This window comes from Emys orbicularis, chromosome 16, assembly GCF_028017835.1.
Source record: "Emys orbicularis isolate rEmyOrb1 chromosome 16, rEmyOrb1.hap1, whole genome shotgun sequence".
NCBI lineage: Eukaryota > Metazoa > Chordata > Testudines > Emydidae > Emys > Emys orbicularis.
The window spans coordinates 24,811,282-24,835,824 of NC_088698.1; the positions used below are offsets into that span (position 1 = coordinate 24,811,282).

General features: G+C 48.6%; 1 protein-coding gene across 1 annotated transcript in view; it reads left to right on the forward strand.

The window, feature by feature from the left end:
- Positions 1-24,543, forward strand: part of NCOR2 (nuclear receptor corepressor 2) — a 290,178-nt gene that overhangs the window by 123,059 nt on the left and 142,576 nt on the right. The window contains exon 8 of the mRNA XM_065417750.1: positions 11,572-11,638. Coding sequence (XP_065273822.1) covers positions 11,572-11,638 — 67 coding nt within the window. The remainder of the gene's footprint in view (positions 1-11,571; positions 11,639-24,543) is intronic.

Consider the following 24,543-nt stretch of genomic DNA (forward strand, 5'->3'; position numbering starts at 1 on the left):
TCCTTCAGAAGTTTTCAACTGCATGCAATAACTTCGGTCTCACTATTAACATCAAGAAGACTGAGGTCATGCACCAGCCAGCTCCCCACGCTCCGTACTCGGAACCGTCCATCACTGTAAATGGACAGAGACTTCAGACAGTGGACCACTTCACGTACCTGGGCAGTATTCTTTCCCGAGCAGTGTCAATCGATGATGAAGTAAACTGCAGAATTGCTAAAGCCAGCTCTGCATTTGGCCGATTGCGCTCCAACGTTTGGGAACGTCGAGGGATCAGCCTACCAATGAAGCTGAAGGTCTACCGAGCAGTGGTGCTTCCAACTCTGCTGTACGCCTGCGAGACGTGGACTGTCTATCGGAGTCATGCACGAAGGCTCAATCACTTCCACATTTCCTGTCTGCGAAAGCTTCTAAAAATCAGATGGCAGGACAAAGTACCCGATACTGATGTCCTTACTAGAGCCAGTCTGCCGTCAGTTCACACATTGCTGATGAGAGCCCAGACCAGGTGGGCCGGACATGTTGTGAGAATGTCAGATGAACGCATTCCTAAACAGCTCTTCTACGGAGAACTCACTCAGGGAAAGCGCTCCCATGGAGGTCAAAAGAAGCGATTCAAGGACACGCTGAAGACCTCTTTGAAGTCCTTCGAGATCAACACCGCCACATGGGAAACCTTCGCACTGAACCGTTCAGCATGGCACAGCCTCATTCACACAGGCAGTAATACCTCTGAGGCAAGGCGTATTGCTGAGGCTGAAAAAAAGCGTGAGCTGCGCAAGTCCAGAGCTGCTCATACATCATCGACAGTGCCATTACATGTTTGCCCGACGTGTGACAGGACATTCCACGCCCGAATCGGACTGATCAGTCATCTTCGGACACACAAAGCCTGGTCATCGAAAGAATGAGTTGTTGAGGTCTTCATCGATAACGATGGACGAACATCATCTGATTTGTTAAAGGAAAATACCTGCCGCTCTATCAATGGGAAAGGAGAAGTAAGAGAGCAATACCAATTAAAATAGCCACATTTTAATGAGATCATGTGTAATGTGCAGAGGCTTTTCCCCCTCACTCCGCAGCAAACAGGCACTAGCTATTATTTCATTATTTTAAAACACAACATTGACAGCTCAACTTTACAACACAATGTTGACTGGCTTCTTCACAACATCCTGTCAGCCCTGAAGATTATTTGATGGCTATTTAGAAGGTCCTGAATCGAGGCTTGCGGGAAAGTGACTCCATATACAATGGGCTTCAAAACAATCTTCTCAATCCTTGCTTCAGACATTGCTGAAACAAGGCAGCAAATACATTGGAAACCTAATTCTGCAGTAATCACATGCAATCTCATCTGTGTTGGTTCTTTCTATTGTAGCTTTGTGCCAGATTTCAAAGCACTGGCGCACAGGAGTTTGCACCTCTTGTAGCACCTTTGCAATATTCTCTGACTCCTAGCACCAAAGGATTTAACCTTCCTTCTACTAAGTGTCTGGAGGAACTACAAGATATCCACACCAGGAGGATCAAGTGTCCGCTGGGAGATGGTATTGTCTGAGGGAACCTTTACCTTTACTGCAGTAGACTCCCATCCAGTCAGCCATGAAAAACAGCTCACCAAGACTTTTCCCCTGAAGGACCAAGTTTGTCATGGTTTGCATAAAGGGTTCCATAGTTTGGAGCAAAATATCAGCCACCTCTGAGCCCTAAAGAGCTCAAACTGGGCCAGGCTGTATTTTTTGTTCAGCGTTTCACACAAACCTTTTCTTCAGGCTCAGTTTACGTGGATTTTCAGTCCTTTGCTTTTTATGGCTCTGGTGTGAAATCAGAGCTTGTTCCAAACGGGGCCAATGTTCTCTTGAAATATTTGCAAATGTGTTGGAGATCCTGGACTGAGTTCAGAGTTTGCAGTTCCACTGGAAATGGGGGTAAAACTGTTGCATGGTTTGGGTTTCTCACCCCTCTAGGTGCAACCCCAACCATGCTGTTGTGTACAGACGCCCCCCGGGTTACGCAAACCCGACTTACGCAAATCCGCACTTACGGAAAAAGTTCCATAAGCTAGAAATAGGGTGTTTTTTTGTTTCGTGTTTTTTTTTAATTTTTAATTTTTATTTTTTTTTTTGCGTAATGGTCGCGTATGTTTCCGACTTACGCAAAATTCAAGTTACGCAAGGCGTTCCGGAACAGAACCCTTGTGTAAGTCGGGGAGCGTCTGTATTGTGTTAACTGTGATGGGCTCATTTTGCTAAGCATAGCTAGTGGGTTTGATCCGAAATCATTGCTGCTGCACGGTTAAGAACTCAATACAGACTCAAACTTTCAAAAGGGATTCATGATTTGGGGGGCTGTGTTTTTAGGTGTACACCTGGGGCAAACTCAGATCTCAACTGCGGCTCCAAAATCACTCGTCAAGTTTGAAAATTTGGGTCGTTCATTTTTTTTATTGGGCAGTATCAATTTGCCTCTAGCAGCGTAGCAAAATCCTGACCTGTAACATGAACGCTTTGTCAGACTGCCATGCTAACTTATTCCCTCTCTGGTCTTTCTCGGAGCAGTTGCAGACATTCACCTCATCAACAATTCACCTAACAGCCTCCCCCCCCCCCCCCAATTCAAGGCTTTTTCATCCCCTCTTTCCCACGCGCTTGTGCTAGTGCAGAAGTATTAGCTTGTGATGAATTATTAAATGATGGAGAATCACATTTCAGCCCACGGTTTGTTGTTCCTGCCAAGCCTGGTGCTTACTCTGTATGGAATACCTTGAAGGGGCCAGCACTGAAACAAACAGCATGGGCTTGAGGAGAAGACAAAGTGGGGTAATGCCTGGGTGTCTTTTATGGCTGGAAAGACCGCTGCTGAAGAACTACAGTGAGGATTGCACTTGTCTGATTTTTGTCTTCAGCCCAAAGGTGCAAAAAGGACCTAAATTAAATCTCCAGGTTTGACATTAAGGACACCAGGCATGGAGAGAACAGCTGCCAAAGGAAGTTATTCAAGCACGTTTGACATGAAAAAAAGGATTGGATCCCAGGCTGGGGCATAAACATTGTGTGGCATGCAGGGAGTTCCACTCGAGAACCTCCGAAGTCCCCGACACCGTAATACCAATCTGCCTGTTACGGCGTTCGCTCATCACCACGGAACACAGTCATGCCGAATGCAGCGTATAAGCTTCCAGGAGGATTAGTGGTTCAAGCCTTTTTCTGCTGTTTACAGATAAAAGCTGTGATAATTTGGGACTTCTGCAGCCAAGTGCACTTTGTATCTGCAAGGATGTGATTCAGAAAAATGGTGATGTGATTGGCAATCCACTTACAGTATCTTTCTCTTGGCTAGTGTCACCGGGCACAAACGGTGCCTGTAGCACATGGAATGCATTACGAGTGCCTTACAGCAACTCCAGAGAGATTTACCTCTGTTGGTTCAGGCTCCCGGTTTATTTTGTCATTAGTGGTGGTAATAACACTGTTAACTTAGTGGGGCCCAAGTGCCCTGGGATAAATTAATAGGAAAACGGACACTCTGGATAATGGAACCTTTTCTCCCCCCTCCCCCCAAAGGGTTTCTGAACATTGTACGTGGAGCATTGCTCCCCACTTCATTGCAGTTAAGGGGTGTGACGTGACCGTGGGTAAATAGGGATATACCCTGCCTGGTAATATGGTCACATCTCAGAGCAGGAGCAAGGAAATGGATGAGTGGGATGCTACACACAGCCTGCCCTCTCTGATACATTTGATCAGGCGTCACTCACACCTTTGTAGGTTTAAGGGTAGCCTGTTTCCACACTCTGCCATCTAAACATGTGAGCTGGGACGTGGTAGGCAACACAAAGTACTGGTATCAGGCAAGCACCGTGTCTGATGTGACTGGGTACCAGAAGGAGCTGGGACAGCAGCAGAAACACTTACAAGCCAGCAGGAAGCAAGCCAGCCTTTTCTTTACATATAAGCTATTCCCTTTTCATTGGCTGCTGGTTAGTTTTGATCTCGGAGCATCTCCGTCTTGCGGCGTGGATTCCAATGACTGAAGAACCCAGACTCTCTGGTTTGTTCAGCCCAAATCATCATCCGGCTTCTGCCTTTGTCCCTTGTCTGCACAACAAATGTCACTGTGTAATCGGGCTGCCAGCAGTTAATTCACCCTGACTGCCATACACCTTGGCAGGCTTGATCCCTACCTCTGTTTATACTGACTATTTGGTGAAAAGGATTCCTGTGTAATTAAACACCTGAGATTAGTTTTGATCAAATAACAACATTCCTTTGTCTCTTGTGATGGCTCAAACTTCTGTGCAGGCAGATTTGGCCAGAGATGTACAGTACCCCAGACCTGTGTGTATCTGCAATGCTTATTGCAAGAGTTTGGTGTGTGTGCGTGCAAAATGTGCGAAGGTTACAACTCGGTTGACTCTAGCCAAGTAATTCATGTGGGCTCAGGCCAAATAACTCAAGAGTCAGGCTGATGGGTTCCCTCCACCACTGGCTCCATTGTGAAAGCCAAAACTGAAGAAAACCACATGTCAAGCAGGTTAAGGTGAAAGTATCCACTTTAACGGAGTTTCTTTGCTGCCCTTGCCTAGAGAGCGAGAGAGGTTGGTTTTTTTTGTTTGTTTGTTTTTAACTTATAGTACTTAGTGATTATGAGACCAGTTCCGGAACACTTACTCATGCATAAAAGTAATCACATTGCAATCAGTGGGGCTACATGGGTGAGGAAGGATTACTCCTGAGAAAAGGCTGCAGAACTGGGCCTTAAATTATGGATGTGGTGCTTTGAATCCTGCTATGTTTTTATAGGTGATGGTTCCTGCCCCAACCTCAATCATGATTAAAACCATGCGTTTTTATTTATTTAACATCTGTTTCCTCCTCACATCCCTCAGACCAAGTAGGCACAGGTGGAATGAGACTGTGACAGACTCTCTGCCCTTTCTCTCCTTGGCTTTGTTATCTTGGTAGAGTCTGCTTGGCAGCAGGCTGGGCAATATCTGATTTCAGACCAGGACATCGATACCAATATCTCTTCCAAGCAAGAAATCCCATGCAATTCAGCCAGCTGGCACCCTTTTCCTCCCAGAAGAGGGGCACCTGTACTTTGTGAAACAGAGAGCTGTGCCTGGCTTTCACTTCTAAAGATACCCATGTCGTAAAATACAGCATTGCACACTTGCATAGTGTTTGCTTGGGGCTCCTGTCCTTCTCAAGAGCCGAATGGAAAGGACTTCTTGTTTGAGTTCACCAGCAGTAAAAACAAAAAACCCCAAAGGGTTCGCAGAGCGATTTTGAAATGAACAACAGGCTTGGGCTCTGGCATATCTCAAACCAGGAGTCTCTGGGCTCTACTTCCATACCATAAGCCCAAGCGGGGCCGTGAGCTGTGTTTTAGACACTCCCTGCCTCAGAGACTGAGCATATGGCATTGCTGCTGATTTCACATCCCTTGCCCTGATTTTCCCCCCTTTCTCCTGGTTCTGAAGCAGACTCTGGAGACAGCTGCATTTCTAGGGATCTCAAGTACCTCCCTACCTTGCTTCACAATCAGCCAGCTTTTCAGAGGAGACTGAGTAGTGAACTAATTGTGAGCTAACCTCTATACAAATCACTCTAACGGATCTCTTTCCAGCACATCTGCAGCTCAGAATCCAAATAAAGTTTTTGGCATGATTCCCTGTTCTCAATCTATAGCATAGCTTTCAAAATTAACTCTCAAGATTAGCTCCATACCTCCATCCGTTTATTTTTTCAATCACTTTGAATTCTCCAGACCCCGGGGACTGAAGACGTAATTCCTGAGGATTGATGCCCCTGAAGGGGATGGTGTGTTGCGATGATGACCTTCCTAAAGTGCTGCTACAAGTACTGTGTGCCTCTCCAGCTGTTACAGAGGACAGCCTTTACCTTCACCGGCTGCGCAGCGGGAATTTTGCTGCACTGTTTGATTTTGCCCTGGGAGCAGAACATGTGCTCCTCAGACATGTGCCCTGAATTAACCTCCCTGCAAATGGTTTCTAAGTAACAGCGGTGTATGTAGCAAGATAAACTGTGAAGCATATTTATATTTAGCAAGATCGTACTGACCTTTGAAGGCTTGACCTTAACAGGAAAGGTAAAGCAGTAAAAACATTGAGTATGTTTATCAAACAAACAAAAAAAACCCCACAACCCTTCAGTTAGCTGATTATTTCAGCCCTGATAATGATAAACATGCACTTGCTTTCAAGACATTGCCAGGCTTTACAGCTGCAGAGTGATTAAGCCTTTGCCTACATTAGTATTCTCAAGGTCAGACATAGTGCAAAACTCAAGACTACTCATCAGCTGCGTAAGAGCCTCTAAATTTCCTCATTTACTCTCCTGTCTGCTGATGAGTTTCAAGGCAGCTCCAGCAGCAGCAGCAGCTTCAGAACTCCTGTGTTGCTCTTGGAGGTAGCCAGAAGCTGTCTGGTTTGCCTTGGGAAGGAGGAGTATTGATTAGCTGCCTTGTCTGGTCCAGAAGTGGAGGGTGAGACACTTACGAGCCCCTCCCCCCGCCTTTCAATCTCTTTGAGTGCTGCAGCTCCCTTGTTGCAGGGTGTATAAATAGCAGAGAGCCGCAGAACTTCTCCTTTGGCCTTCCGACTTCACAGGTGTGAGGCAAAGCTTAAAGGGATACTCTTCTGTGGAAATCGACTTCCCTGCTTACCTTTAAATTGACACCAGTGAGCCCAATCCTGGCATTGCTTACAGTTGCAACTCCCATTGACGTCCCCATTGGAGGATGAATCGGGCCCCTCAATGATTAAAACTGAAATAGCGTTAGCAATCTAGAGCCTGTTTCACTCCTGCGTTTACTCCAGTTTTATGTCAGTGGAGCTCTGTTGATTTAGTGCAGTTGTGCTGCCTGATAATGGACTGGTGAGTGAAGCCCCCAGTTGCTTTTTCCACTGTTTGTGCTGCTTGGAAGCTGGAAATGTGTTAGTCGGGTTTTCTTTTGTTTCTGGTCAATTTCACTTTAATTTCTCCTGTAGTGTTGTGATTCAGCATTGCCAACCCCAAGCATTCAAAAATCACCTGTCAGACTCTCTTCAATCCCAGACTTTAGACAGTAATAACTGTTGGGTTCTTTTTATTTGCCTTCTAGTGTTTGAGGTTTAGGGTTCACATTTTCAACCTTTTCTATACAACCAGGAAACGTAGAAATAAAACGTTGTTCTTTTTAATTAAAGCTGAAATGCTAACGATCACCTGACTCCAAGAGCTGGGGCTTGACGAAAAACAGCAAATGCCCTCAGACTTGTGATAAAATCATCAGAGTTGGCAATGCTCTGTTTTCAGATAACCTGTTTCCACTGGCCACGGTTCGCCGCTCCAGGCCAATGGGGGCTGCAAGAAGCGGCATGGGCTGAGGGATGTGCTGGCCGCCCTTCCCGCAGGCCGTATTGGCCTGGAGCAGCGAACCGTGGCCAGTGGGAGCCGCGATCGGCCGAACCTGCGGATGTGGCAGGTAAACAAACCAGCCCGGCCCGCCAGGGGCTTTCCCTGAACAAGCGGCGGACCGGCTTTGAGAACCACTGATCTAGGGAGGTGGTGGAATCCCCTTCCTTAGAGATTTTTAAGGCCCAGTTTCACAAAGCCCTGGCTGGGATGATTTAGTTGGGGATTGGTCCTGCTTTGAGCAGGGGGTTGGACTAGATGACCACCTGAGGTCCCTTCCAACCCTAATATTCTATGATTCTATGAAAGGTTAATTCCAGTGTTCTGAGTGGATCTGGCTCAGCAGGGCCAGTGAGAAGCCAAGAATTTCTTCAGAGGACTTGGGAGAGAAGGCTCAAGGGGGGGGGGGGGTGGAGCTGTGAAGGAACTTTCTTCCTGGAAGGCCTAATATTTTGCGGGCCTTGATATTATGTTGGATCTGGCTGCATTTAGCCTTAATCCATCCAAGCTGCAGTATTCTGGAGCGGAAACATGACCTAGTGGCTTAAGCACAGGACAAGAAGTCCTGAGTCCCTGTCTCTGGCTCTTTCCGTGACTCACTGCATGATAGTGGGCAAAGTCATTTCACCTCATGCCTCAGTTTCCCCATTTTTTAAAAAGGGGAGAAAATACTTTATCTTCCTCACAGGTGGATGGTGAGGTTTAAGTCAATAATTAGCTTCAAAACACTTTGAGATCCTTTGATGGAACGTGCCGTAGAAATGTAGACAAAGCCCAACGGGATTGTGTGATCTAGTGGAGAAAAGCCTCTGTCCGTGATGTTGGTTAAATAGGTCTAATGGGATGGGCTCTGATCATCGCAATGCCGATTGAAATAACAGTGGGTCCTTTGCAAACATACAGTCCAAAAAAAGTGAGCCCCTCTCGTCCCCAAAAAGCAGCCCCTCTGCCATAGATTTTTTTTTCTTTTGTGATCAACACTGCCTGTATATATGCATATATAATCAGAATAATAATAAAAAGGACACCGTTTGATATGCAGGCCCTTGTTCAAAAAATTATTCTAGATCCAGGCAGTTGTGGTCTGCAGGGACACACAAGCCTTTATGCTGATATTTGACATTGGTATTAATTCTATTAAACTTATCGCTGCCCATAATTAGCCATGCGTGGTGGTTTCAGGCTGAGCTTTTTACTTTCAGAAGGCTCAAACTGGGGATGTTTGAATCTAATTCAGGCAGTTAGCTGCTATTTCCTATTTGAAGGAGGAGGTTGCAGATGCCACTTGCAAGCACTACCTTGGAAATCATATTCTATTTTTACATCAAAGCGTTCAAGATAAAGTCAGAGCGAATGACAGCGTAGTGCGGCTTAACCAGAGCTCAGGGAGCCAGCATTCATTTGACACCACCGGTAACTAAAAGGAAAACAGAATATAACATTATTACTTAGACCACGAATCAAGTCAGAGTTGGATTTTGACCCACGTCCCGCTATTATTTGGATAGCATTTTGCAGGCAGGTTTAAGAACAGCCCCTGCTCCAATGAGCTTACAGTCTAGGGAGAAAATCTATAAATGCCAGGAGAGGAATTGAGAAGCAGCCAAAGCAAATGTGGGTGATTGAACCGCAAAGGGTAGAATGTGCCTTGTTAGGACCTTGTGCTCTGTTGGAGGGGGGAGGGGATAGCTCAGTGGTTTGAGCATTGGCCTGATAAACCCAGGGTTGTGAGTTCAAGCCTTGAGGGGGCCACTTAGGGATCTGGGGCAAAATCAGTACTTGGTCCTGCTAGTGAAGGCAGGGGGCTGGACTCAATGACCTTTCAGGGTCCCTTCCAGTTCTAGGAGATAGGATATCTCCATTATCATCCCCTCTTCTCTAGAAAGTAAATCCAACTCTATACACTCTTTATATAAAGGTGACGACCTCTTCTTTTATCCATCCATGATCCATCCATCCCCATATCTGGCTAGGTAGCTCTTGGGCTGCTCCCTGTGTTTTGGAGAAATGCTGCTTAGAAGGATCCGGTGTCTGTAATGCAGCTCCTGCAGGAGGGCCAGATTATGCTCAGTTATTGCGGAGGCAGGGGCGAGAGGGCACAGTGTGTATCGTGGGTCCCTGAGGGGCTGTGGATCTCTTTTAAAATAAAGTCCATTCACTCTGCTGCTCTGTTTTGTAATTTTTTTCCGTGAGAACATGGGGTGTATTTCATTTTGGGAACTCCTGGGTGGGTGGGTGAGACTCTTTTTAGGCTCCCGCTAGTAATTACGCACCGTGCAGCTCAGCTTTCATTGGGATCAGAGGCTTCTTTGCAAACACACACTCACACCTGATCTTTGTTCTTTGCCAAAAGTTTCTATTGCAAGAACGACTGGCAGTGCAAATGTTTGTTTGAAACAGTTCAGCACTTGCATTCAGCCAGCATTTCGCAGGCTTCTGCGAGCCCGTCAGCTCTCCATCCTTGGGGTGGGGACTTTTTCTTTTCTACATAGTATTTTGGACCTCTTAAAAAAAAGGGGGGGGGGGGGCTGAGACGTGTCTGGCTGAAAGTGCGGATTGGTTTAATGCACATGGGTTACTTTATCCCTTATAGCTGCTGTTGAGGTCCTGATCCTGCATGGCACTCAGTAGCTTCTGCAAGGTTGATTTGCTTGCTCCTTTGCAGGACAGGGTTCCCAGGGAGTAAAAGGGGTGGGAGATTTCCTTGCATCCAGTGTTCCTTTGAAACCACCAGTTCAGTCCTGTCACTTCCGATCATTTGGATCCTGTAGGTAGAAAATCGAGCCCACTATGTGTGTGCTGGCTAGTCAGGCACGCGTTCCAGGCAGCTCTGCCTTTCCTAGGCTGGGAAGGTGGCTGTCCTAAAGTTCTCTTCGAGAGGTAAGTGGAAAGGCAGCATGGTCCTGTTGGTTTGAGTCCTGGGTTGGAAACAAGGAACTCTTGAGGGTTCTAATCCTAGCTGTGCCACTGGCTTGCTGTATGACCCTAGGAAAGTCACTTTACCTCTCTGTGTGGAGAGGTTGCATTGAGCTGTAATTAAATCCATACTTCTCTGGCAGCGCTCTGCAGAACTGCAGCATTCCAGAAAAAGCAAATCAAGCCTAGAGTAAAGAAAACTTCCCCAATGTGAAAGTTGCAGCACTCTCTGTCTGCAGCCAGCAGTAACCCCAGCTCTCAGGCCGCTGCAGCTAGGTGCTCCGGCACATGCCTAACGTTAACCAGGGAAATAAATGGGTTATTCACGCGCTGAAAGTTGGGCACATGCTTAAATGCCTTCCTGAGCTGGGACCCAAGAGAGGCGTCAGCTGCTGATTCAGTCCTGCCGAAGCCTAACCCGGCGATTTAAATGTCAGCATTGCTCTCCTTCGTTTCTGAGCATTGTAGCAGAAACCTCCCATTGCCCTGTAATTGTGGCATAGCTTCCACAGAGCGCTACTGTTTTTCCAGCTGTAAACTGCGTCTAACATTGAATTGTACCACAGGGATGCTGTGTAGTTAATGCTTTGAGTCAGGACCATGGGGGTGGGGGCAGTAAGATACCATAGGCGCTAATACGCCAGTACTGTTACGTGGCTGTCTTTCATTCATCACTTGGAAAATGGGGGGTCTGGTCCTCCAACATGCACTATCCTGGCTATTGCTTGCTCCCGGGAGCAGTGCTATTGACATAACATAGAGCACTTATCTGTGGGGCTACTTGTGGTAGTGAGCGGTACGCTTGGTCGCAGATGTTTGGAGGATTAAGGGAGTTTGTGAAGTTAGTTAGAATCTATGGCCCTGACCCTGGAAACACATCAGTGAGTAAAGTTACACACGTGTAAACGTTGGTAGGATCAGGCACTGAGATGACAGGACTAACCCAAGGTGAAGTGCATACTGCAAGGCAAACCATGCAGCTTATCAAAGGAGCATTCGGAAAGACTTTGGTCTGCGTAGGAGAACTGCTGGAACACCTCAGTTTTGCTCCAAAGTGACAGTAAGGTCCATATATGCAGTGTTGTTGTAGGTGCCACATCCGCCGCTCGGAAGTTGTTGTCATTTCAAAGTTAAGGTAGAAATTGTTGCATGGTGTTGGAAAACAGAAGGGGTGTGCAGGACTTTGCATTTTAACGGACTGTTATGTTTTTCCCCCTTTTCTCTGCTTTAGAAACCAGGCAATGCGGAAGAAGTTAATTTTGTACTTTAAGAGGAGAAATCATGCTCGTAAACAGTGGGTAAGTGAAGTTCCTAAGTCTTATTTTGTATGTGCATAACAGATGCAAAGAAGAGTCAATGTTTAGCTCTTGTACGTAGAAAACAAAAGGAATGATCCCAGCACAGACAGGTTGGTACTTAACATGTTACCTGTTGCTTTGTTTTTTCCTTCTTGTAGGACCCTCTCTTTTCCATGCTGTAGCAGCCTCCATTATAAAAGTAACTTGTATGCAACTAACCCAGGGCCCGATTCTACAGCTCGGCAGTACCTTACTTCACAAGTATCCCCATTCACAGGAAAGGCAAATAGCCTCTTGGTTTATCCATAGTGGAGTCCATCGTTGATTTCAATGGGATTGTTTGTGGAGTACATTTGTTACTCAGTGTAAGTAGTCGGGGTCCTGAGAGAAGAGTGAAGCTTATGTTGACTCCACAGCAGACAAATTGCATGAAGATTAAGCTCACTCTTTCCAGCTGACCACAGAATTGCGTTTTAGGAATTTGTGGTTTAAAACAAAACAAAAACCACCGCCCCGTCCAGTTCTGTTGCAAGAAAAGCAGTCTAAGGGTGAACTGCAAACTTTTCATGGAAGTTACTCTTCGTTACTTAATGGAAAAGACATGGGTTTTATGGTGAGATTTTGAAGAGACCTGGTCAGATGGTTACAAACCTAAACTTCAGTTTTATTTAAAATAAGGGGGTGAAGAGACATACAGCATTGCCTCTGGAAAGTGACGCAACGACTCCATTGTGCTGCTCCATGGTCACTGGAAAGTGAAACCTAGAAACAAAAGTGAAACTGACCAGTCTATTATCCATTGTCCAAACTAGGTGAAATGCCAAAAGTAAACAAACAGCCCAGATTGGGAAGTACAAATCAGATTGTAAACAATGTTTGTTTTAATCATCTAAATGATTATTAGTCTCACAGGCGCGGCATGTATTTTTTTCCCATGTAAGTTATATGTTGCAATGGACTTTCACATGAGAACAGGGATTGGCAACCTTTGGCACGCGGCTCGCCAGGGTAAGCACCCTGGCGGGTCGGGCCGGTTTGTTTACCGGCCGCGTCCGCAGGTTCGGCCGGCCGCGGTTCGCCACTCCAGGCCAACGGGGGCGGCGGGAAGCGGCGGCCTGCACATCCCTCGGCCCGCGCTGCTTCCTGCAGCCCCCATTCTAATGCAGGCCACTGGGAGCCGCGATTGGCCGAACCTGCAGACGCAGCAGGTAAACAAACCAGCCCCTGGCGAGCCGCGTGCCAAAGGTTGCCGATCCCTGCATTAGAATATTTAGAAACGCAGACTTCGATATAGACACTATTGAGCTGCCTTCTGTGGGGAAGCCTGAAATGTCGGATTTAGCTTCTTATGTGGAAGGGTTAGCAGGTTTTGTTAATTTCCGTGGGAGTGGAGGTTTGCATGAACCTGGGAGGGATAGTTGGGAAAATTCTGAATAATCCACATCGGGGAAGTGGTATTAAAGCTGTGACTGTAAAAGCAGCGCTCTGAGGGGCTGTTCCTGGAGGTGTGTCAGAGCCAGTGATCAGAGCATGGCTGACAGTGACTAAGGGCGCATGCTTTTTCTTTTCTGTGTTTTAAAAAACCTTTTGTGATGCCCTGGGATGTGCATTCCAAAGGGAAAGCTGTAGTTCTCATGTGGGTTGGAATTCACCTTTAAGTCATTTGGCTTTTTGCTTCATAACCCTCCTTCCCCAAATACACTGCCTGGAATAACTGATGGTTTTTGCATTTGAGAGAAGAACATCAATATTTTCTTCCTCAAAATAGAACATTTGCAAAGCAGTATGTGGTTTTGTTGGAAGCACAGAGGAACTAAGCAGGGTTGCTTCTGGTATGTGATACCCTCCATTGTACTAAATCTTGACTAGGTTGCTCTGTTGTAAGTAGTGAGGAGGTGGAGGGGCAGTTTTATTTGACTGCAACTGCATGGGACCCAAAATGTGTCTTGTAGAAAACTTGCCAATTATGAAGAAATCAGTAAATTTCTGCCACCCGGTTTGTTCAGTGCCCTTGAACGGGGATTTTTCAATGTAGGGGGAAGCGTATTGCCTATTTTTGTAGAATAGGCAGTATATTGTTGCTGAATTTGCAAAGTGAATGCATTTGCTGTTTCTCTTTGCAAAATGGGCACATCTAGCTGCCTATTTCATATAGCAGACATTCTTTAAAAAAAATTAAAAGCACTGGTCTATACTCGAATGTTTCCATTCGTCTCTCACTCACACGCATGCACCTTTTTATATATCACCGTTAGACAAATAGCATGATGTGGACATAGTTCTACATTAGATACTGATTGCATTTGCCTGGTGCAGCCAGGGGATTGGATGGCCCAGGGGACTGGTAAAGGGATACATTGTTTACCACTCAGACACTGGTTTTAATCTGGTCTGTTTTGCTAGTGACTGAACTGTGTCATCAGTATATCAGCAGTGTGGCCTAGTGGATAGAGCCCTGGACTGGGACTCAGCTGACGTGGGTTCTATTCCTGGCACTACCACTGACCTGCTGGGTGACTGTGGGCAGATTGCTTTGCCCCTCAGGCCTGGTCTATGTAGGTAGGTCAACCTAGGTATGTTGCTCAGGAGGTGAATTTACTACAGCAATGGGAGAAGCCTTTCTGTTGCTGTAGGAATCCCCTATGTGCCAGCAGCCTCACTGCAGTGCTTGTAGTGTAGACATAGTCAGCTTAAGCTTCCCCCCCACACACACACACACTTGCTCATGCACAATAAATTAGTGCAGTGGTTCTCAATTTTAACGGGGTCGCCAAGTCTGGCGTTAGATTGCTGGGGCCTGGGGCCGAAGCCCAAGCTCCACTGCCTGGGGCCAAAGCCTGAGCCCCACTACCCAGGGCCAAAGCCAAAGTCCGCAGCCCTAGGTGGTGGGGCTCAGGTTACAGGTCCCTCGCCTAGGGCTGAAGCCCTTGGGCTTGGGCTTGGGCTTTACACACACACACATACACACACACACACACACAGAGGCAGGCTCAGACTTCGGTCCCCCCTCCTGGGGTCGTGTAGTAATTTTCGTTGTCAGAAGGGGGTCGTGCTGCAATGAAGTTGGAGACCCCCTGAACCAGTGCCTTGGGGTCTTTAATGGCCACAAGCGGTGCAGGGTGTGTGCTTGTGTATCGCACAGAGGAGATGGGAGGTTACGGGAGAAGTAAGGTAGCCTAGAGCGGTTCAGGAATTTTTTGACAAGACTTCTTTTTTGTGGGAAAATGCCAGTTTGTCAAAATCAAAACTGTGTGTGGCAACATCTCCGTTCTGATGAAAATTTCCACGTGCAGGTGGATCAGGCCCAGGGTGGGTGCGTGTGGGCATAAAAGAAAGAGAATGGCCAAAATAGGCCAGTGCTCACCTGGACTAGGAGATTTGACTCTAGCTTGGTGGCTAGCGCGCTCACGTGGGGTGCCGAAGACCCGTATTCAAGTCCCTGATTCGGAAAAGTCTCCATTTCCCTCCGGTGTGAACAAAAACTTTTAGTAACCGTGATGTTTTTCGTGAAGCAGAATGAATGTTTTCTGGGCAGCCCTCGTGTAGCATCAGCGGGTGGGGTCACAGGTTCCAAGTGTCCTGCATAATCCGGTTTGTTTTTCGGAAGAGGAAGCCTTTGCCTTCCTAAATTGTAAGAGTCAGAGCCTTGCTCTTTCTCCAGGGAAACCATAGGCTGGCACACAGCAGCAGCAGCCAGCTGCATCCCAGCGTTCAGGCCACCGCGTGCTAAACTTCACGGGCTATTTTTAGCCTTTTCCCAAACACGTAGCTGTAAAGGCAGGAAAACGTGGCAGACTTCTTGGCAGCAGAAGGAACCTTGGAGCGCGTCCTCATTTGCCTGCGTATTTTGACTTGTTTGTTTGTTTATTTGCTGTCTGGCCCAGGTGGCCTCACTAGGATAGGTGCAGAAATGCAGCGGCTGTGAAATCTCTGTGCTGCCAGGGTCTGTTCGGATTACCAGCCGCTTCTCGCTGAGCTGGTTTCACAGCTTTCGATTTTTGCTCCAGTTCCCCCCTTTTTCCTTAGTTCCCAGGTGAGCTGCTCTTGAAACGAAAAAACTCCTACACATCCCTAGGGGAGCAGGAAGGTCCCAATGCTGGGCTCTATTTTATGGGGCTCCTGCACCATGCTGAGTCTGCTGGAGAGGAGTGTCTGTGCTACACCAGCCCCATGGGGGCGCCATCGCAGAGAGCGCCTCTGTGAGCAGCACGGGTGGGGTCCGGAGCAGAGCGCACGCTGGCTGTGCTTCAGCGTGGCCGGGGAGAATCCCACCACCTCTGTGGAGACAGTAGGAGAAGGAAGGGAGGAGACAGAAAGGGGAGCAATAGAGGGAAAGGGCAGCGGGGACAGAGAAACAGGAGAACAGAATGTGTCTGGTCTCTGCAGACGGACTCCTAAACAGCATCTTTGCCTGCCTCAAGCTGGGACCTGCATTCAGCTAGACACGTCCTGCCTTTATCACTTCCTTGCAACCAATCGTGTGTGGAGGGAAGCAAGGGATTCCGGGGACCATCCCACTTTCCAGACTGCAGCCTGGGATCCAGAGGCTTTGCCTATTTCAGAGAGCAATGTGCCGCTTCGACCAGCTGGGACTGTCCTGTTTGAAAGCTGGGATGTGATGGACTGACAGGGTCTGGCCGAGGGACCGTGTCCCCCATGACCCAGCGATGGCATGTTTGTGTTACTTGGCTCTGGAAGGGCTGGCTTCCTTTTTAGATTTGGACAAGCAGGTGGTCATGCTTGAAGACACTCCCAGCCCCACACCCAGCAGGGCTTGGGTAGCAGTGCGGAATGTGTATGCACGCGGCAAACCTGCCAGTCTGCACGAGACGTGATGGCCCCCCGGAAAACAGAGAGGCCACGATGTGGCAGATGCAGGGCGTGTGCTGAGCCATTGTGCCCTGCATTATGTGGGTTGGCATTGGAGGCTGCTGGCCTGTCCCCTCAGCCCAGGAAGGAGCGAAGCCATGTCCAGGGTCTGCTTCAGGCCCTTTATTTCTTCCACAGAAAACGAGTCCCTTCCCTCTAACCCCGGGTTGTCTGCAGGGGCCTGTCTATTCCTTATGGGTTTCCACTCTGCAAGCCACATGCCTCAGAGCCATATCCTTCTCCAGGGCCTCCCACAGTAGCCAGCCTGCTTCCTGTAGCTCTCCCCCCTTGAACTAGGGTTTCCTGCCAGCGCCTGCCTGCTCTCGGCAGCGCTCTCCCCAGCTGGCCTGCAAGCTGGCTTTTATAATCCCCTGATCCCTGGCAGATCAGTCTCAGCTGGGCTGGAGCTGATGTGTCACAGGTGAGGCTGAGTCCAGCTCCTCTTACAGGACCAGCCACCCTGGGACAGCATCCTGTCCTGATTGTGCAGCATTTTGAGAGAGAGTGTGGTTTGACAATGGAAGAAGTAGGAGCCAGAAAATCTGATACTGGTCTCCCGATGGGCCTGGAGTAAGCCAATGAACCCCCTGCCTCAGTTTCCGCATCTGTGGAACGGGTATATTAATGATGCTTCCTGACATCCCAAGAAACGTTGGATATGTCATGTTTGCCAAGGCCTATACAAAGAGCTGATTACTGTTGTTCCCCCTTTAACTTCAGGGTCAATTTTTGCTAGCCCCAAATAATTTACTTCGGCTTTTCATTGTCTGAATCAAATCTGATGCTCTAAAGACCAAACAGATGTAGGGTTTTATTGTCGTATTGTTCCATTACTTTAAATGACTAATATGCTAGAAGTTCACCTTTCACAAGGACTAAATCTGATCAGATTTACTTCTTTCCAAAGGCAAGTGGCCCAGCTGGGTTTTATATTGGTGCTACCCCCGGGGAATGCCGACCTGCGATTTAACCTAACAAACCAGGCCCCCCTTCATTCCTGCCGCCCATTGCAGCTGAGCCACTGCTCTGACAAGGGAATGCTGTCATCTTTCAGATTCCTGCTAACTTTGCAGGGCTTCGTTTGGATTATATGGCCTCCTTTGAGAGATTCACTTAGCATAACGGGAGATCAAAAGAAGGCACCGAACACTAAACAAGAGCTCTCCCGAATACTGCATTTAAAGCAGCATAAGAACTGGAGCATAAAAACCCACTTGGGCTGAAACTTGGCAGCTTGAGAGCAAGTGATTTTGCTCCGGGCTTGCATGGGATTCTATAGAAACATCAATAGCTTTCTGTCTGTTTTTCTGTCTTTCTTCCCATTGACACATCCCACGGAGCCATGTTCTCCGATAGGCGACTCTTGTGAGGAAAGTGATGTGGACTATAAACCTTTGGCAATATCTGTAAATACAGAGGACCTACTGAATTTGGTCTGGGCTTGTGCTATGGGCCAGTTCCTGCCCTGGGTGTGCATGGGAGCCCCGTGCCCACATCCAGGTCCACTGGGTTTTGTGTTTTTAGGCTGAGCTTTTCAAAGGGGTCTACCTCCCTCTGGAAGTCACTGACTGATGCACAACTGATTCCACCTTTCAAAGAGGCCAGCCAGAGGCAATGCTAGAGAGCACTGGAATAAACTGCTGCAGCTTAAAAGACCAATGAACAAGGGCTAGTTAGAGCAGGTGGTCACTACAGCCATAAAGAGAGGGCGGTGATTCCACTGCTCAGGGAGGAGGGACGTTTGGGCTTGAACCTGCCCTGGGGGTTTCAGCATTCAGGGGCCAGGCACAGGGCTAACTGCACCAGCGCAGGCAGCTTCGCCTGCTTGAAGCAGCTGTCGGCTGAATCGGTGCAATCCACAGCTTTGCCTGTCTCCGCGCATTGATGCATCAATGTGGCATCTGGCCCCCGCTGTTTGCAAGGGAGGCAGATCCCCAGTGCAGACAAGGCCTTAGGAGCAGCTTGGGGACTGAGAAGGTGAAGTCAGAGCAGAGGTGGAGGAGGCCGCTGTACAGTGCTCTAAAAGCGAGGCTCGGGATGTTGACTCTCCCCGTGGGTGGTGCAGCCACTGGGGAGGACGGGGGTGAGCAGCAGCTCTCTGGTAGGCTGGCAAGAAGCAAGGTGAGTAGCACGGTGGCTAGAGAGGAGGGGTTGCAAAGGGTTTGGGCCCCATCGGTGGAGAGGAAAAGACAGAGCTCTTAGAGATGTTGGCGATGCAGGGGTGGTGGCAGGATTGGGCAGGGCAAAGGGGTTGACTCTAACCCTGCTTTCAGGCCTGGCTGATGGGGAGACTCATGGGATTGGGAAGCCAGTTCCTCTCGACTGTCCCTGCCATCTCAAACGCCGTCCAGAAGAGCGAATCCCAGACCCCTGGACATTAGCAATGACAAAGGCTGGCAGTGTTGGGGCATCTAGACCCAGATCCTCAAAGATATTTGGGTGCCTAATTCCCATGGAAATCAGTGGGAGTTAGGTGCCAAGAACCTTTGAGGATCTGGGCCATAGCCTGTCTTGGGCTGCTTCTCCAGCTTCCCAACCCTCAAGCTGAGGGTTGGGAGCCACAAGTGGCTCTTGAATGTGTCTCCTGCGGCTCTTTGAGGCACATGATGTAAAAACACTGTGTGATGTAATTATTAACCAATCAAGATGCTTTTACTTTGTTACTAACCAGTTGTAGAATACTTGGTCATTTTGCTGTGAGAATTCTATATATACATAATAGTAAATGCAACAATGAATTCACACTAGGGTGGCTCTTTTGGGTCATGTTGATCGCTAATTTGGTTCCTGCACCAGTGAGGTCTGAGTGTCACTGTCTCCATGGCAAGAGTTAATGGCAACACTCCTGAATTTTGTGGGGAAAGGACTTTAGGGAGAGACATAGGAGGCTGTGGTTTAGCCGAGTGTTGTTGGCTTCTGTGCTCCCGGCCACATGGGAGATGCTACCATTCAGGCAGCAAAGGAGCAGCATTCCAGACCAGGGGGATGAGGTGGACGAGGCTTTCTTCTGGCAACTAGCAGAAGTTGCTAGATCGCAGGCCCTGGTTCTCATGGGAGACTTTAATCACCCTGATATCTGCTGGGAGAGCAATACAGCGGTGCACAGACAATCCAGGAAGTTTTTGGAAAGTGTCGGGGACAATTTCCTGGTGCAAGTGCTGGAGGAACCAACTAGGGGCAGAGCTTTTCTTGACCTGCTGCTCACAAACAGGGAAGAATTAGTAGGGGAAGCAAAAGTGGATGGGAACCTGGGAGGCAGTGACCATGAGATGGTCGAGTTCAGGATCCTGACACAAGGAAGAAAGGAGAGCAGCAGAATACGGACCCTGGACTTCAGAAAAGCAGACTTTGACTCCCTCAGGGAACAGATGGGCAGGATCCCCTGGGAGAATAACATGAAGGGCAAAGGGGTCCAGGAGAGCTGGCTGTATTTTAAAGAATCCTTATTGCAGTTGCAGGAACAAACCATCCCGATGTGTAGAAAGAATAGTAAATATGGCAGGCGACCAGCTTGGCTAAACAGTGAAATCCTTGCTGATCTTAAACGCAAAAAAGAAGCTTACAAGAAGGGAAAGATTGGACAAATGACCAGGGAGGAGTATAAAAATATTGCTCAGGCATGCAGGAGTGAAATCAGGAAGGCCAAATCACACTTGGAGTTGCAGCTAGCAAGAGATGTTAAGAGTAACAAGAAGGGTTTCTTCAGGTATGTTAGCAACAAGAAGAAAGTCAAGGAAAGTGTGGGCCCCTTACTGAATGAGGGAGGCAACCTAGTGACCGAGGATGTGGAAAAAGCTAATGTACTCAATGATTTTTTTGCCTCTGTCTTCACAAACAAGGTCAGCTCCCAGACTGCTGCACTGGGGAGCACAATATGGGGAGAAGGTGACCAGCCCTCTGTGGAGAAAGAAGTGGTTCGGGACTATTTAGAAAAACTGGACGTGCACAAGTCCATGGGGCCGGATGCGCTGCATCCGAGGGTGCTAAAGGAGTTGGCGGATGAGATTGCAGAGCCATTAGCCATTATTTTTGAAAACTCATGGCGATCGGGGGAGGTCCCGGATGACTGGAAAAAGGCTAATGTAGTGCCCATCTTTAAAAAAGGGAAGAAGGAGGATCCGGGGAACTACAGGCCAGTCAGCCTCACCTCAGTCCCTGGAAAAATCATGGAGCAGGTCCTCAAGGAATCAATTATGAAACACTTAGAGGAGAGGAAAGTGATCAGGAACAGTCAGCATGGATTCACCAAGGGGAAGTCGTGCCTGACTAACCTAATTGCCTTCTATGATGAGATAACTGGCTCTGTGGATGAGGGGAAAGCAGTGGATGTGTTATTCCTTGAGTTTAGCAAAGCTTTTGATATGGTCTCCCACAGTATTCTTGCTGCCAAGTTAAAGAAGTATGGGCTGGATGAATGGACTGTAAGGTGGATAGAAAGCTGGCTAGATCGTCGGGCTCAACGGGTAGTGATCAATGGCTCCATGTCTAGTTGGCAGCCAGTTTCAAGCGGAGTGCCCCAAGGGTCGGTCCTGGGGCCGGTTTTGTTTAATATCTTTATTAATGATCTGGAGGATGGTGTGGACTGCATTCTCAGCAAGTTTGCCGATGACACTAAACTAGGAGGCGTGGTAGATACACTAGAGGGTAGGGATCGGATACAGAGGGACCTAGACAAATTAGAGGATTGGGCAAAAAGAAACCTGATGAGGTTCAACAAGGACAAGTGCAGAGTCCTGCACTTAGGAAGAATCCCATGCACAGCTACAGACTAGGGACCGAATGGCTAGGTAGCAGTTCTGCAGAAAAGGACCTAGGGGTCACAGTGGACGAGAAGCTGGATATGAGTCAACAGTGTGCTCTTGTTGCCAAGAAGGCTAACGGCATTTTGGGCTGTATAAGTAGGGGCATTGCCAGCAGATCGAGGGATGTGATCGTTCCCCTTTATTCGACATTGGTGAGCCTTCATCTGGAGTACTGTGTCCAGTTTTGGGCCCCACACTACAAGAAGGATGTGGAAAAATTGGAAAGAGTCCAGCGGAGGGCAACAAAAATTATTAGGGGTCTGGAGCGCATGACTTATGAGGAGAGGCTGAGGGAACTGGGATTGTTTAGTCTCCAGAAGAGAAGAATGAGGGGGGATTTGATAGCAGCCTTCAACTACCTGAAGGGGGGTTCCAAAGAGGATGGAACTCGGCTGTTCTCAATGGTGGCAGATGACAGAACAAGGAGCAATGGTCTCAAGTTGCAGTGGGGGAGGTCTAGGTTGGATATTAGGAAACACTATTTCACTAGGAGGGTGGTGAAGCACTGGAATGCGTTACCTAGGGAGGTGGTGGAGTCTCCTTCCTTGGAGGTTTTTAAGGCCCGGCTCGACAAAGCCCTGGCTGGGATGATTTAGTTGGGAATTGGTCCTGCTTTGAGCAGGAGGTTGGACTAGATGACCTCCTGAGGTCCCTTCCAACCCTGATATTCTATGATTCTATGATTCCTGTTCTCGGGCTGCGTGGTAACGGGTTTGGAAATCAGGCTGAGGCACACCGCTCAGAGATTAGCTAATGGGTGGTGCGGGGAAGGGGCAATGCAGGCAGAGTAATTTTTTGTGCCAAAGGAAAGTGGAATGTTTCAAAGCTCTGAATATGGAGATGCTGAAACAGCAGACTCTGCAGCCCAGTGAATCGGGCGCTAGAGCTTGGATCCTCTTTCATTTCCCTTGGCTGAGCACCTGGCCCAGCTGGGCCCTGGTGGCACTCGCTTGTGCTGGGAGCTAGATCCTGCCTGGGGAGCTGCCACTTCACTCCAGCTCCGGTCAAGTGGGAAGTCTCAGTTAGTACGGTAGCCGCCCTCCTGCTTCCCAGAATGAGTGCAGTTATCCAGGTCAGGGAAGTGGCCCTGTGGAAGTGATGAACTCCCCCGATGAGTTATTAGTTATACAGCACTGGAGTTGGGCCTGGGCTTTTCGTGTACATCTGCACAGCAGTTAAACACCCGTGGCTGGCCTAGGTCGGCTGGCTCGAGCTTCGGGGCTGTAAAGCTGCTGTGTAAACACCCGAACTCTCGGCCCCCACGAGGGGGGAAGGGTCCCAGAACCCGGACCCCAGCCCGAACACCTACGTAGCATTTTTCGCCCCGTGAGCCCAAGTCAGCTGACCTGGGCCAGCTGCAGCCATGCCATGGGTCTTTTATTCCATTGTAGCCGGACACATCAAATGGCAGAGTCCTGCCTGGGGAGCCAGCTGTCTGAATTAGGTGAACAGGTTCTGGGGTCCCAGTAGTTGAGTTTTCAAGTCACTTCATGCAGTTTCGAACTTGTCAATGTGGCACACCCGACCCAGTTTCTAGGCACGAGCTGTGCGTCCTTTCTGCTTCCCACGGTCATTGCTGGCAGTCAGGGTGCTGGAACTGAAATATTCCTGATGATGTGAGGAGCAAAGCAGGTCACATCAGGCCTTGGGGTAAGCAGGCACAGCTCCTGTTGACTCCAGTAGGAGATGGATTCGCTTACACCAGATCCAGATTACCTATCAGGAGGGACGCAGACTCTTCAGTGCGAGGCTGGTGCGTGCAGCATGACTCAGGTTACATAGCGAACACGTGTTCACAGCACCGAGGTGCCATTTCTGGCAATAACCTACACGAGTGGGGCCATAGGAAGAGAGCTGGGGTTGTCTCTGGGTGACTTGGCCGCTCTCCCCCGCTTTGAAACTGCCCTTACGACGGACGCTGGAGTTGGACGTGTCCAGTATAAATGGCATGATCCAGCAGCATGGAGATGGCAACCCACTCAAGGTTTTGGGCCTGATCCACAGCACAGTGAAATCAATGGAAAGATTCCCACTCACATCAAAAGCTTTCAATCGGGCCTCTTTCGGAGGAGAAAGTTACTGGATGAGAATAAGACCTCTGGCGAAGTTGACAGCTGCAGACTTCCCTCCTGCAGTGGGGCAAAGCTAATGGAGAGGAGGTTGTATTTCTTTGAAATCTGGATTTGCGGTGTGTGGATGCAGTGACCTGGAGTGTGACTAATGAAAAAATCAGTTGCTGATAAGCTCTTTCCAACCCAGCGAACTCAGTGACACAAGGGGGTGGGGGGATTTGGGGTTGGCCATTGAATTTTGGCAAAGTGACATCTGCTTTCACGTCCTAATTTTTGGCCTAGAGTGGAGTAGTGTCACTCAGAATGAAACCTGAAAATCCCCACTGGCAAACCCGGTTGCCTTCACTTGGACTGGAGTTTGCTTTGAACCCCAGCATGAAGGATGTAAGCGTGACCATTGGAGGGGCCCGTCTGGTTAGCTGGGGGGGGGGGCGCTCGGTTACGGCTGGGCTGCATTCTTGCCTTCTCCAGCCAAATATGGATGGCTCCACCCACTGCGTGGCCAAGTACGACCTACCTGAATCTTGGGTGTGGGTCTAGTGTGCAGCGCCAGCCGCTGCTCCTCACTTGGTTCTTTCTGCAGGGGGCGGGCTGGCCAGGCGTAACAGCGGGAATAAGCTGCAGCGTTCCATGGGCTGCAGTAACTTACTGCCTCCGCCCAGAGCAAGAGGGCAGAAGGGAATAAATTGTGTCTGAGGCCCAGTGCCCTCTCTGGGGCGCTGCTTACACAGGGTCCCTTTTCAGGGCGCTGCCTTAAAGGTGCGACCTAGGCTTTAGTATGCAAGAGACCATTACTCCCATGGAGGGAGGGGGTGCCTTTTCATGGGAGGGAAACTTCAGCGTTCGTTATGAGGCTAAACCCAGAATACTTGGGAGGTGCTTGGATCTGGTGGTGATGGTGGGCCCCTATGGGCAGGGGGATTTGATAAGGCATTTGATACGGTCTCGCATGATATTCTTATCGATAAACTAGGCAAATACAATTTAGATGGGGCTACTATAAGGTGGGTGCATAACTGGCTGGATAACCATACTCAGAGAGTAGTTATTAATGGTTCCCAATCCTGCTGGAAAGGTATAACAAGTGGGGTTCCGCAGGGGTCTGTTTTGGGACCGGCTCTGTTCAATATCTTCATCAACGACTTAGATATTGGCATAGAAA